The sequence below is a fragment of the Mixophyes fleayi genome, chromosome 1, assembly GCF_038048845.1.
Source record: "Mixophyes fleayi isolate aMixFle1 chromosome 1, aMixFle1.hap1, whole genome shotgun sequence".
Taxonomy (NCBI): Eukaryota; Metazoa; Chordata; class Amphibia; order Anura; family Limnodynastidae; genus Mixophyes; species Mixophyes fleayi.
In genome coordinates, this window is record NC_134402.1 from 280,425,808 (window position 1) to 280,440,533 (window position 14,726).

Sequence of the window (14,726 nt, forward strand, 5' to 3'; positions counted from 1 at the left end):
AATAGATGCAGGGGTTTGTCCAGGGAGGGGAAAGACTGTGGAAATTAGACCTGTGATATATAAGGAACAACTCCAGGGGGGAGGGGTGTTCATGCTTGGATTTCATTCAGGAAGGTGCAAGATGGAGTTTTGAATTGTCGTTTTCTAACTCGAGTCTATATATGCAGCTGAGAGGGATCCATGGGTCATGAAGTCTGGACAGCAGGTGACTATATCTCCTTAAGTTATTGGGGTAAGGGATAGATGATGTGGTAAATCTGCCTGGCATTTATTTACTGTGTGTATTTAATATTCTAGTGTTGTTTGTATAACAATAAATATACTGTTGTATTTTTATAACTGCATTTTGCCTGAGTGACCATACGAATCCTAGAAGGTACTGGGTAGCACTGGGCCAGATAAACCCGGTATCTTCACATTTTTGGTGGCAAGCAGTGGGGTCACTCAGTCCCAGGTCTTCTCTGGGTAGAGCTGCAGGGGAACTGTATCGTGATACATTCCAGGGCTCTGCAAAGCAGTTAGCACTAGAAACCAGTTACCACATTATCCTGAACTTACTCCTAAAGGCTTTAAGGTAGAAAGTGTCACGAAAAGCGCTGTGGGCTTTAGGCGAGGGAAGATGCCGCCTAAGTGCCGATTTGATAAGGGGAAGCGCACCCCGCCAGAGGAGAGCGGAAGATGGAACCGTGTCTCAAAGAGAGGAAATCACAGTGAGGTGATCCCTGGAATTAAAATGGGTGTGAGCTCTAGGAACAAGAGAGCAGATCACAGCCCAGTGTTGAAAAAGTTCCCAAAGGAAGGGATGAAGCAGTCCAGTACAACCAGGAGAAAGGTGTACTGGGATGAAGGACTGTGGGAGTGTCTGCAGGATGGGGATATGGATGTGTTGCACCACCCCACCACAATGCAGCACATTTTGGATTATTGGGATGAGGAGTGCCCAAAGATTATTATGTGGGAAGGAGCCAGTCTACAGGAGAAATTGGAGAACCTGTTGGATGTGTTCCTAATGTTGAAAGAGGAGGCAAGTGCCTGTAATTTTCAGGATGAACCAGCATGGGATGATTTTACACATGAAGTTATTTGTACTATGCAGAATCTGGCCAAGGGAGAATCCAGATACAACAATAATCAGCAGTACAAACAAGACGTAAATGGACTATTACAGCACAGGGACATGCCTGATGAATCCCCTGCAAATGTATTAATAGAATCTGTCCCATTAGCAGATTCTACAGATCCACTAGAGACAATGAGTATGGAGGAGCTGATAGTGGAATGCCAGATCCGGGGTGTACCTTACCTGTACAGCACACACATGGATATCCTGAAACGTTTGTTAAAAGATCAGGAGAATCCCATCAATGCCTTTAGTGTTTATAGAAAATGGATGCTCACTTTAGGTCCCCACATACCTCTCTGGGAACAAATGCAATGTCTGCAACAGAGTTTTGAAGAAGCAGAGGATGAGGTATGGCGGCAAGGATTTACGGACACTGAAATGTGGCAGGATCAGTGTTATCGAGTGAATACTGAAAAATGCCAATTGGAATATCTTTTATCACACTCTAAAAAGATGGCTGCTCAGTCTGTTAATCAGGGGGAGGTCCATCCCAGTGGATTAAATACAGTTGCCCAAGCTACTATCTTGGGGGAGACTGGAGAAGAACTGCTTGGTGAGGATGTTGTACCTCTGACTACTCAGAAAGGATTAGGAGAAATTCTCCCATTTGGTGACTTGGATGGAAAAGAGCTACCAAGTAAGTACCATGTAGTAGCATCTTCTGATAATTTGCCAGTGTTATTGGAACCTGAGACTGTGTCTGAGTTAGAACAGAATTACAGAAAAGACCAGTTATCCATCCCTGTTGTGCCTGAAAAGAATTTGTTTAATGAAGTAACGCAGGATACCGCATGTGTGCTCTCCGGGGCAAGTGATGTACAGCTTTACCCAATTGTGACAGAAGAGAATCATAAACTTGCGCAACATATGATCTCAGCAGAAATCATGTTTACAGACTGTAGGACAGAATTAATGGGAGAGGATAAAGGAATTGTCATGTCAGAGGCCACTACCATGGGGCCCTGGGAAAATTACACTTATGCCTTCCCCTATGCAGAATTGGCAGATGAGGAGATGGTGACTGAGTGGGTGTCTGAGAGGGCACCAGTACAGCAAGATTCACCAGCCCCACCAGCTTTGATGCATCGCACTCCAGCTCCAAATCTGGGAATCCAGGACCCAATACCAGAGGCCTGCACTGGACCATCCACTTTGCTTTGCTGCCAGGAGGACAAGTCTGTGTCCAATGAGGATTCACACTACCCCGATGCGCCAGAGGCGAGGGAAGTAGTGCAACAGTTGGATGTGGTAGCAGGGGAGGGGAGATGCACACAAACATACTTACAGGGGCACCCACATGTGGTTTGGGAGGGGGACAGAGGATTCCCCATAAGCAAAGAATTAATGGAGCCCCCACGCTTGCCTGCCACTGGGCAGTTGTCCCTTGAGTGTTTGGGGGAGGGGGGATTGGATCTTTGCCAGAAACAAACAGACAAGGAGCCAGAAAGTTTGCCTGCCACTTGGCAGTTTTCACTTGAATATGTGGGGGAGGGGAGCATGGTCTCCAGAAACAGAGGACAGGCCAAGGGACTATTTGCAGTTGGGCAATTAAGGGTGGATAAGGCACACAAGGGATGTTGGACTACAACTCTCCTACCATGGATGTGTGCACAGGAGTGGCCCAGTTTTATTGTTGTCTCATCTTATGACACAGGGCAGCATAAACCCCCACTCCAGCTGAGTGGGAAGATATGCCTGCAGCCATGGGACCCTGGTGGGAGATTGAGGAACTGTGTACTGCTGTCTACCTTGCCATCAGACCCAGGAGAAACCACAGCAGGCCAGAAACTTTGGACTTGGAAGAAATGATTACTTGGGGCTAGGGAGCCACTGGGAAACAAGGGCTAAAAAAGTAGGGGAGGAATGTGACAAAACGAGTGTGATATGTGAATTATAGCAAATACTTTGTATAGCCCTTCTTTTGTTTCCCCAGCTCATCAGACTACAACTGCATTGTCCAATTACATGTGGTTAAGGGGACATTGTAATTCAATTTAAATATGTATATTTTGTATTATATATTGATGACTTGAAGTAATGTTATTCATTGTCCTTAAACTGAAGCCAGGAGGGTTATGGGTAAAGATCAGGTGGTGTCTAGGATACAGGTGAGAGGGCTTGAGCTGCATTCATTCTCCCCCCTCCTTCCTCTACAGGAAGCATGGAACAGCTGGGGACCCTGTGACATCACAAAGTAGTGTAAGGGGTTAATTTTAGGAGGGGCTCACTGCTACCTTATCCTTGGAAGTAGGGGAAGCCAATTAAGCATCAATTGTTCTCCTTAGGACTAGTCCAGACGTTCTGTCTGCATCCCAGCAGGGGGCTTCTGTGAAAGGACATCTCATCTCCACTGCCCTGTCCAAACCCCCTAGTCCTGCACTGGCCAATGGGGAAGTAGAATAGATGCAGGGGTTTGTCCAGGGAGGGGAAAGACTGTGGAAATTAGACCTGTGATATATAAGGAACAACTCCAGGGGGGAGGGGTGTTCATGCTTGGATTTCATTCAGGAAGGTGCAAGATGGAGTTTTGAATTGTCGTTTTCTAACTCGAGTCTATATATGCAGCTGAGAGGGATCCATGGGTCATGAAGTCTGGACAGCAGGTGACTATATCTCCTTAAGTTATTGGGGTAAGGGATAGATGATGTGGTAAATCTGCCTGGCATTTATTTACTGTGTGTATTTAATATTCTAGTGTTGTTTGTATAACAATAAATATACTGTTGTATTTTTATAACTGCATTTTGCCTGAGTGACCATACGAATCCTAGAAGGTACTGGGTAGCACTGGGCCAGATAAACCCGGTATCTTCACAAGGGGGAACGGCAAATTGGGGAAGGAGGGTGACTGGAGGGTAGTCGGGCAAAAAGTATATTATGAATTCAGCATGCCATGCAAGAGAAAGTGGGTTTAGCACTGTGGAGGGCTCATGGAAACCTCATCTATTCCAAAGGTTTGGGGTTGGGGTTTCCTTGAAGTCTAGCCATTTGAACCACAACATGTAATACTCGTGGTAGTTGTCTGCTGATGATAATATCAGGTCATCCATGGACATATAAAAGTCCAATTGTACAAACCATTCTTTAATGGATGGCGTTGTTGGGAATCTCCCGTGGACCGCTATCACAGCCTTTGCAGCGCAAATGAGGTATTTTAGTGTGGATTTCTTGTACTTGGAGATGGACATTTTAGTATTATTAAGCAGACAAAAGTTTGGACAATTTGGTACCTCAAATTCGGTTATAGACTTGGAAATAAGTAACACCTTCTCTCAGAAGGGGCGAAGGGCAGAGCATTCCCACCAAATGTGTAGTGGGGTACCTGATGTTTGTAATCCCCAACAGAGGTCAGAGAGACCAGGGTACATTTTGTCCAAAAGGCTGGGACACTGGTACCACCGGGTCAGAACCTCGTATTGGGTTTCGATCACCTGAACACTGACTGAGCTGGCATGTGTATGTTGGAAAATGTCAGTCCATTCTTGATCTGAAATGTCAGTTTCCAAGTTAAGTCCCAATATTTGGTGGAATTTGGCAGAGCTCTAAAGATGTGTTCAATAAAAATGTTGTATATTGAGGAAAGTGTATGTCTGGGGTATTGGTTTGCAGTGCACAGAGATTCAACCAAAGTGAGTTTTCTCCCTACCATTTCATGCATCCCTGAGGAGCATAAGAAGTGTTTTATTTGCAGGTATTGCCAAAATTCGGAATTAGGTAAGTCCCATTTCGTCTGGATGACTAGGAACTGCATAACACCCAACATGTCCAACAGCTGGCCGACATGGGAGACACCAGCCTCTGTTCAACGAGTAAAGACTGATCCCTGTTGACCTGGAGGAAATTCTGGATTCTCTAGTAGTGGAGTCAGTGGAGAAGTCATGGAAGATATTTCTGGAATAGTTCGAAGTCTGGACCATCTGTTCAGGGTCGGGGTGAGTGTTGGGTGGTGTATGGAGGGAAGTACCGGTAGCCAGGGCATGTGACTTATGGGGGCATTTAGTATATAATCCTCAATCCAGACCCATTGTTTAACAGATCCACCCCTCGTCTAATCTAGAACCCTGCTTAGCACTGCAGCGTACGTGGTAATACGTGGTAAAATGTGGCAGCTGGAGGCCTCCAGAGTATTTGCACTTATAAAGTATATCGTGTTTAAAACGGGGTCTTCTACCCTGCCAAACAAAGTCACGTATGGCCCGCTGCAGGTCAGCAAACTACTGGCTAGGGATATGGATGGTGACTGTATGTAGAAGATATAGGATCTTCGGGAGTAGGTTCATTTTAACTACATATACTCTACCTATCAAAGAGGAACCGTTGGGAAGTCAGTCTCTCACATTTTTACGAATAGTAGCAGTTATGGGTAAGAAATTATGCCCATACATCCTGGACACATCTATGTTTATGATGGCTCCCAGATATTTTAACTGGGTGGGATGCCAGACAAATGGAAATGCATTCCTCAAGCCTTCAATAACACCCAGGGGAGGACAAGATATTGAGGGCGTCTGATTTTGTATAATTGATTTTAAAGTTAGAGAGGGCTCCAAATAATTGAAATTCGGACATCAAGTTTGGAATGAGACTACAGGGTTCGTGAGGATAGCTAAGAGGTCGCCTGCGAATAGCGTAAGTTTGAATTCTTTGTCCCCCATTCGCAGACCTGAGATGTCAGGCATTGCCCTGATAGCCCATGCCAATGCTTCCATGCATAATATGAAAATCATTGGGGACAGGGGGCATCCTTGTCTCATTCCGTTCGTGATCCCGAGCGAATCAGAGAATTCTCCATTAACTTTGACTTTTGCTCGGTATGTATATAATGCCCGTCATCTCTCCAGTCCCACTGGACCAAATCTCAGATGACCAAGTATGCCCAGCATGAATTCCAAATCCCCTCTATAGAACGCCTTTTGGGTGTCTGAATCAAGGGAATATTGACTGATGATGCATAATGAACCAGGTTGATTATCTTTGTGGTGTTATCCCGAGCCTCGCGGCCTGGAACAAAGCCCACCTGGTATCCACATTAAGCAATGAGATGGGTCTGTAGCTAAAGCATAATGTAGGATCTTTTCCTGCAGAACTGTGATATGAGAATGTGTGGAGAAATTGGACAGGTCAGAGATGGAGCTGAAGGCCTGAAGCATAAGTGGGGACAGTCTGTCTTTAAAACTTTTATAGTAAGAAACTGTGAGGCCATCAGGACCTGGACTCCTCCCGGAATGTGTAGTCTTAATGGCCTCCTCTATAGATAAAAAATTGATAACTAGCACTAATGGAAAACTAAACAAAATCGAGGATGATATTATGGAAAAAAAACAGTAAAATTCCACAGGGATTTGGAAGATCAAAATAAGGAAGAAATTTCTGAAATATGAAACAAGGGTAACCAGAACCATACTTATGTGAATAACACCAAGTTGACAGATAGAAATGTCAGAATCCAGGCATCAAGAGATAGGACATTAAATTATCAAGCTAGAAATTTTTATGCAAAAACCAAAACGCCATTGATTCAAAATATACCCCAAAAAGTTCCTCAAAGAGCATACCTGAGATATAATGAAAAATTATTTAGCTATTCACCACAGCACAAAAACAAAGTATCATTGGCTTAAAAAAAAAATCATACTCAAAAGTTAAATGACGGGGAACGGAAAATACGGAATACTACTGAAAGTTTAATTCAAAACATAGAAAGCAACAGAACCCAATTAAAACACAGTAGAAAAAGAACACTATCCTCTGAATTTTTTTAGAGTTCCATTTTGGGATGGAAGATTCCCCAGAAACATTGGAAACCCCAAAACTACAAAGGAAACACAATCAAACAGAGGAAAAAGAAAGGCTAGAAACTTAAAAAGAAAATCTGTCAACTCCATATAAAGAAATATATAATATCAGCAAAACTAACCTCACAGAAAATCAATTAAGCTTACTAAACAAAGGGCTCAAGTTTGCCACTTAATCCAAACCAGACAAGTTTGAAATGTACATAGATGTACATAAATTTGTACGTAAACTTTGTGTTAAAAAATATTTTATAGCAGACAAAGGCGGAGGAATTGTGATAATGCATAGGTCTGAATATACTGAGAAAGCCATCAGACTGTTATCAGATAACTTAACGTATGAAAAACTCCAAGAGAATCCTACTGAAAGATTCAAAAGAAAACTACAATATCTTTAGATGAAGGCCTAAGTTTGGGCATTGTGAAGAAAAAAGAATATAATTATCTATTTATAAATAATTAAAAAATTTCAGTATTTTACCATCTGCCGAAAATACATAAATCCATTCAGAATCCTCCCGGTCGCCCTATCATATCTGGAATTCAATCAATAACATATCAGGCTACATAGATACATTCGTACAAGCAACAGTTATCACACAGTGTAGCTGCTCGAGAGACACCACCAGTATTCTACAACTGCTCAATCAAGTTACAAGGCAAAGCTCATTTATACTGGTGACCTGTGACGTGAAGTCACTGTACACAATTATAGACCATGCAGACAGATGTGCTCATACATACCATTATTTATGTACCAAATCGGATCTAGAGAACGAGCAAACTGACTTAATCTTAAGTGGAATTGAATTCCTATTACAGCATAATTATTTTTGGTTTAATGGAGATTTTTACAAACAACTGAAAGGTACCAACATGAGAACACGTTTCGCTCCCAGTTATGCAAATTTATTCATCACCAAATGGGAAGATCATACCATCTGGAATAACAACCCCTTTTCAAAACATCTTATTATGTGTCAAAGATATATAGATAAGACTCCAACGTAACTGTACTCAAAGGGATACCTTTCTAAGACAAAGTGAAGAATTGAAAGAAAGATTTCTGGAAAGGAAATATAATAGAAAAGTGGTACAAGAAGCCCTAGAAAAGGTGAAGTTACAAGACCAGAAAGATCTTTTAAAATACAAACAATCCATACACCCACCCAAAATGGAAACATTATTTATCACCAAGTATAATAGCAACACTAAGCCATTAGATATGTTGATTAAACAACATTGGCTTATCTTGAAGATAAAGAAATTGATTCCATTATACCAGAAAACCCGAAAATTTTATATAGGAAAGAAAGAAATCTTCAGAATCTTCTTACTAGTACCTACATTCAAAGAAAAAATGGAAAACCATAATAAAGGGTTTTTCTATTGTAACAACTGTGTGGGATGCAGTAACAAATGTAAACCCACCACTAAACCTCTTACGAAAATTACATCAAAGGTTAATCAAGAATCATTCTACATACCCACATGGATTGCAACACTGTTAGGACTAATGGCAAATGTCATAAACTTGTAGAACAGGCAGAAAAGGTCTTCACCTACAGCAGACGTCTTTCCAGTAGAGCTGAACACACTCACAGGTACTCAGATGCCCCCAGGTCTTAAACTCAGAGTAGTAAGAGGTTATATATTTACCGTAGTGCAGGCGAGGGCCTGATGGCAGAAGATAGCATAGTCCAGAACAGACCAAGGTCAAAGGGCAAAAGCAGGCAGCAGAGTGAGGTCCAGGCAGGGATCAGGGCCAGCAGTAAAACAGAATATCCGGAGAACAGGCAGAGGTCAGGGTCACGAGCAATCAAACAGAGTCCAGTAAGCAAGCCAGGGGTCATGCACAGAAGAGTCAATCCAAATTGTACAGGAGCAGAATACAGAGTAGATCAGCAGCCAGGAACTGTGGGCTATAACCGGCAGGGAGGCTAAGCCCTCCATGCCTTAAATACAACTAAGAGTCAATAGAACCTTGAGGGACACAGGAGGACAATTAGCTCCAACTGGAGACTAATTGGTCCTATATTGTGCACGCGCCCAGCTGCCCAGGTCGCGGTGGTATGTGCAGAGAGCCCCGGCCGTTGCCATGGTGATGGCCGGGACAGAAACCAGAAGTGATGCCCCAGTCGACATGACGGCGGCCGGGACGCGTCTGAGAGGAAATAGTGTGCTGTAGCGACTTGGAACCGCCACGGCTCGTAACAAACACAGAGGGTGCTATATACATGTTGGATTGCCCATGTGGACTCCAATATGTGGGCCGAACTAAAAGGAAACTAAAGGTCTGCGTAGCAGAACATATTAACAATATTAAAAAAGGACTTACCACCCATAGTGTATCTAATAATTATCTACAATTTCACAACCAAAACCCTGAAGGTTTAATTTTTTCAGGTATTCAACAATACCTTACGAAATACTGGAGGGGAGGAGATTATATAAAACCAGGGTCGGACTGAGCCACCGGGGGACCGGGCTATCCCCCGGTAGGCTCCAACCCTGATCGATCCGCTCTTCTTTGTTGGGAGGAGTGAAAAACATTAAAAAAAAAAATACTCACGTGACCGTGGCGCTAACCGACTCCTCTCTGCTCCATCCGCACTAAATGTCGGGTGTGACATCATCGTGCCCGACGTTCAGTGAGGAGTGGCGCAGAAAGGAGGCAAGAAGACAGAAGCCTGAAGAGAGAAAAGAAGAAGAGAAGAAAGAAGCCGATAGAAAAGGTAAGTGAAGAAACGGAAGCAAGGGGGGAGCATGGCAGAGCGAAGGGGGAGCATGGCAGAGCGAAGGGGGAGCATGGCAGTGTGAAGGAGGAGCATGGCAGAGTGAAGGAGAAGCATGGCAGAGTGAAGGGGAAGCATGGCAGAGTGAAGGGGGAGCACAGGCAGTTTAGCAGAGTGTAGAGGTGAGCACAGGCAGCATGGCAGACAGTGAAGGGGGAGCACAGGCAGCATGGCAGAGTGTGAAAGGGGGGCCAAAGCAGCATGGCAGAGTGTGAAAGGGGGGGTCAAAGCAGCAAGGCAGAGTGTGAAGGGGGGGGCAAAGCAGCATGGCAGAATGTGAAGGGGAGCCAAAGCAGCATGACAGAGTGTGAAGAGGGGCCAAAGCAGCATGGCAGAGTGTGAAGAAGGGGCCAAAGCAGCATGACACAGGGTGATGAAGGGGGGGCCAAAGCAACATAGCACAGGGTGATGAATGGGGGGGGCAAAAGCAGCATGGAGGGTGCAGTGTGATCATAAGGAGGCACAGCGTGGTGATTAAGGGGCACAGTAATGTGTGTGTGATGGCACAGCGGGCTTGTGGCAATGTAATGTGTGTGTGGTAGGTGGCTAAATAATGGGTGCTATTTTGTTTGTAGGGTGAAGGTGGGGCAATTTAATTTTATAGTGGGGACTATTAATTTAAGATGGGGTGGTTTGGGGGCTATTAATTGAATGTGGGGCTGAGTTTGAGGAGCATGAGGTCTATTTATTAAATGTGAATATGTATTAGTTAATGGCAGTGGTGGTTGCGGGAAATAGGTATATTTTTTATACGTAAATGCGATTAATTTATTGTAGGAGCTGTCTGGAGGGAGGGAAATAGGTTTATTAAATATTATGTTAATGTTGGGGCTGGAGGAAGGCCTAAGTATTAAACCAGCAGCCGCAGGCTTTAAAAGTAACAAGAACAGGTAGGACAGTCCGTCAAATGTTCTGATTCTAGTGCAGGCTTGGCTAACCTGTGGCACTCCAGGTCTTGTGAAACTACAAGTCCCAGCATACCCTTCCAGCAATAGGCTGCTATATGTTGGCAAACCATGCTGGGGCTTGTAGTTTCACAACACCTGGAGTGCCACAGGTTAGCCAAGCCTGGCCTAGTGGGACAATCCTGATTTTTGGTGACTGTTCTGCCCAATTTAAGTGACAGGTCAAGACTGTGTACTCTTTATATACACACTGCTTTCTTTATATACTACACTATGGTGCTAGCTGTCCTTCGTGGGCTGACCACTCCCCCTCTAGTGTCTGGTCTCACTTCTATGATGGCGGTCACACCCCCTCTGGTGGGCCCCTAGCGTTGCAGACCCCCGTTGGGCCCTTCATGCCCCAGTCCGACACTGTATAAAACATATCTCAAAAATTTAAACCAAATGGATTTTTCAGTTAAAAAGTCTTGCACCAAAAGGACTGAATCTGGATTTTGATCTAGGCTCACCCCTTACTAACTAATCATTGCCCAGTGCCCCCCCTTTTTTATAAATAAATATATATTTTTTTATAAATATATAATTTTTAACTTTTACTACTTTGATAAAATGTTCATACACTCTTGCATTCTGCATATTGTTTCTTTTTTTGGGGGGATATACATTACAGTCTGTGTTGTTATATGATCAGGCTGGATGTGTTGTTTTTTATATTTTTAGCATGTCAAAAAAGTTGTTTAATAATGATGGGAAGCTATAGAGTGAATATAGTCCCACTTCACAGTAAAGATTATATTTGAAAAAGTCTGTTATACGGACGAAACGCGTTGGTCTTAAAGACATCGATACTGCACAAGTTTGACCCACGCTGGCATTCGTTCATTTCCGCCTTGTGTTCCAAGTGCAGTTCAACATCTAAGAACGCTGGCTGCAGGGAATACGCTGCACACCAATTACTATAAGGAAGAAACACCTCGGTATCACAGCAGTGATTTCCAAAAGAAACACTGGGACAGCGGTAGGGTAAGGTTGCATTTTACTTGAAGTGCTTCCTTGGCTATATGCCTGCCGATTGATATCCTACAACATCTATAAAGCTATAATCATTTACCCACTGCATTATCAGTGTGGTTCATTTGTTTATTTGCGTCTATTCTGTTTTTAGCTTTATTATCTTCAGTGTAACTCAGTAAAGTTACCCCTCTCTTTGCGCTTCTACACTATTGCTTTTATATTAATGGCCTCCTCTAACTCACCCAGGGAGAAAGGATTCTCCAGCATCTGTACATCTTACACTGTAATCATGGGGAAAATATATTTTTCTAGGTAGGAGGCAATTTATACCTTTTCAATAGACCTGTCCGGCGCTGGTATATCTTGAGATATATTGTAAAGTCTGGAATAATAATCGTGGAATGCCGTGGCTATATCTGTCAAAGAGTGGCTAAGCTTCTCTGTGTCGGTTCTAATATGTGGTATATAATTGGGCATGTTGTTTCCTTAATGCTCGTGCTAGTAGTTTGCCCGGTTTGTCACCCCACTGATAATATATGTTTCGGCATTTACGGAAAATAAGCTTCTCCTTATTACAGAGTAATTTGTTCAGTGCCGCTCTCGTTTCAAATAATTCTGTAAGGACAGATGATTCTAGAGAGGCCTTATGTTTTGTTTCAAGAAATCGGAATTCCAGGAGAAGGGTGTCTCATTGAGCCACCTTCTGTTGTTTAATTTTCACAATTACGTGAACACTCACCTTCGTTCTATCACTTCAGGTGAAGGAAAATTCAGGTGAATGATATGCAAAAATTTACATACACAGACATACATTTTTGCTGCACAATATGTAAATACATATTTTATGCAATTTTTTTTTATAATTTATCTCATAATGTGGTAAATATTATTACCTTGAACTGGAGGTTTCTCTGTCTGTTTGTTTTCACCCTGGACTAATGAGCTCTTGGTTCTAAGACTAATAAAACTGGAAAGCAGATCGGTGTCATCATTTGCCTGTTTTTCAGGTCCTCTAAGGCCACTGTCCAGACTCTTGTGTAATATACAAGTGTCTCTTAGGTTAATTTCTGCTGGCTTCACATGGTTGATTGATAATACTGTTGTGGTTGATGGTAAATTCTGTAGAAATACATCTGATTGAACTTTTTCATTCTCATGTGTAACCAAGTGTGCATTATCTGCAGTATAAAAGGAATCTGCAAAAGGCACATTGACATTCCCCTGTATAGGAGGATGTATGACGATTATTTTAGAAGGAGAAGAGTCATGAGATTGTTCTTCATGATTGTGAAAACTGGCTTTCTGTTTCATAGGGGATACCTTTTGTTCCAATATCCCTGGAAAAAAAAGATCATTATAAATTGGAGTATGACAAAGATTAATCTGCTATGTCTACTATGTACCTAATGTACTTGTTGAACTTAATGGTATAGCCATACAATAGAAACCCATGCAGCACAGAGGACCAGTACCCAGAGAAAAACGTGTGCTTATTGATTTATTCAGAAATAGATCAGAGAAGAAACCTACACAGAAGTTTTTAGATTTTTGTCGTAGGTGAAGATTACCACTTAGACTACGGGCCTGATTCATTAAGGATCTTAACTTAAGAAACTTTGTATCTTTTGTGTGCTACATGAAAAAGCAGTCAGTATTTAACTTATGTGCAAAACAGAATACTAATTTGCACCCCTTGCATTGTAACATGGTTTTGCCAGGAGGCAGAAATAAGAAGTTTCTTAAGATAAGATCCTTAATGAATCACGCCCTACATCTGGAAAGAAGATTTTTATGTTCAATAAAGTGCTGAAACGAGTTTTGGGGAGAGTTTACAACGACACAGAAAGCCATGTAAATGACCATCACGACTACAGCTTTACTCAAATATTAAAATATCTACGTCTTTATTAATTCATTAAATAGGGACACAAATGAGTAAACATAGGGTTTGATTCAGAGTTAGCTGTAAGGCTACTTGCACCACATAAAAATGTGCTCTGATGCACTGAGCATACACCAAAATTGCACCCAAATTGCCCAAGATACATGTATGTCCCTTAGAGATGTGTGTTATTTAGAGTATCTTTAAGATATGCCTCTTAGGAGGCCTACCTTCTTCACATCCATAAAGCTTGTGGCAAGTTTACACAACGATAAAGATAACTTGCCATATATTGTATTTTTTTAAAATATATGTTTTGAAAAACTGTGTGCCCTCCAGCCACACCTGCTTTGAATCCCTTACATTGGGTCCCCAGCACAAGTTTTAACCAGAACCAGTCTAGTACCTACCGGACTGGTTCTACTATAAGAATTGGCCTGTATTGGTGTTTTTAGATTTTTGTCACAGGTGAAGATTACCACTTAGACTACATTTGGAAAGAAGACTTTTATGTTCAATAAATTGCTGAAAGGAGTTTTGGGGAGAGTTCACAAAGACATCTATTTGAATTATAAAAGGAAAGAGCATAATAGAGCACATAGTATGTTACATGAAACATAATATGACATATTGCACAGATTAAATAATGAAAGCTAGGTTTCAGGAGTCTTCAACCAAGGCCGTACTGCATAAACCAAAAGGAGTCTTAAAATCAATGCAGTGACCACATGGTGCAGTATAGAAATATATACAATATTTAATAAGCCACTTAAAACACATACATTAATAACACTTGCTGGGACTTGTTCCACAATAGTAAAACAAACACATATTAATCTCAGTGTTTTAGCTGGAGTAAAACAGGAGGTTACATTTAGTAAAATTAACCTTTGCATTAAAAGTACAGATAGCAGCTTTTTTTGCAGTTCTCAGCAGCTATGAGAAATGTGGAATGAAAATTTCATGACCTATGAAAGTAATGTAGGAACAATCTACAGCCTTCATTGTTAATAGAACAAAGATAGATTACTTAAAGCTGTACAAAGAGCCATTGTAACAATGCTTGCCTTTATACATTTCCTTTTGGTTCCTGTGTAAGGAGACAAATGAGCATTATTTGTTTCCATTTCTCAGTGGATACAATTATATGTATTTGATAACAACCATAAGCATAACCATAAGCATATAGGCTCTAACACTGGTACACTTCAC

General features: G+C 42.0%; 1 protein-coding gene across 1 annotated transcript in view; it reads right to left on the reverse strand.

Moving 5' to 3' along the window:
- Window positions 1-14,726, reverse strand: part of LOC142107789 (protein shortage in chiasmata 1 ortholog-like) — a 133,715-nt gene that overhangs the window by 74,035 nt on the left and 44,954 nt on the right. The window contains exon 5 of the mRNA XM_075191411.1: window positions 12,526-12,969. Coding sequence (XP_075047512.1) covers window positions 12,526-12,969 — 444 coding nt within the window. The remainder of the gene's footprint in view (window positions 1-12,525; window positions 12,970-14,726) is intronic.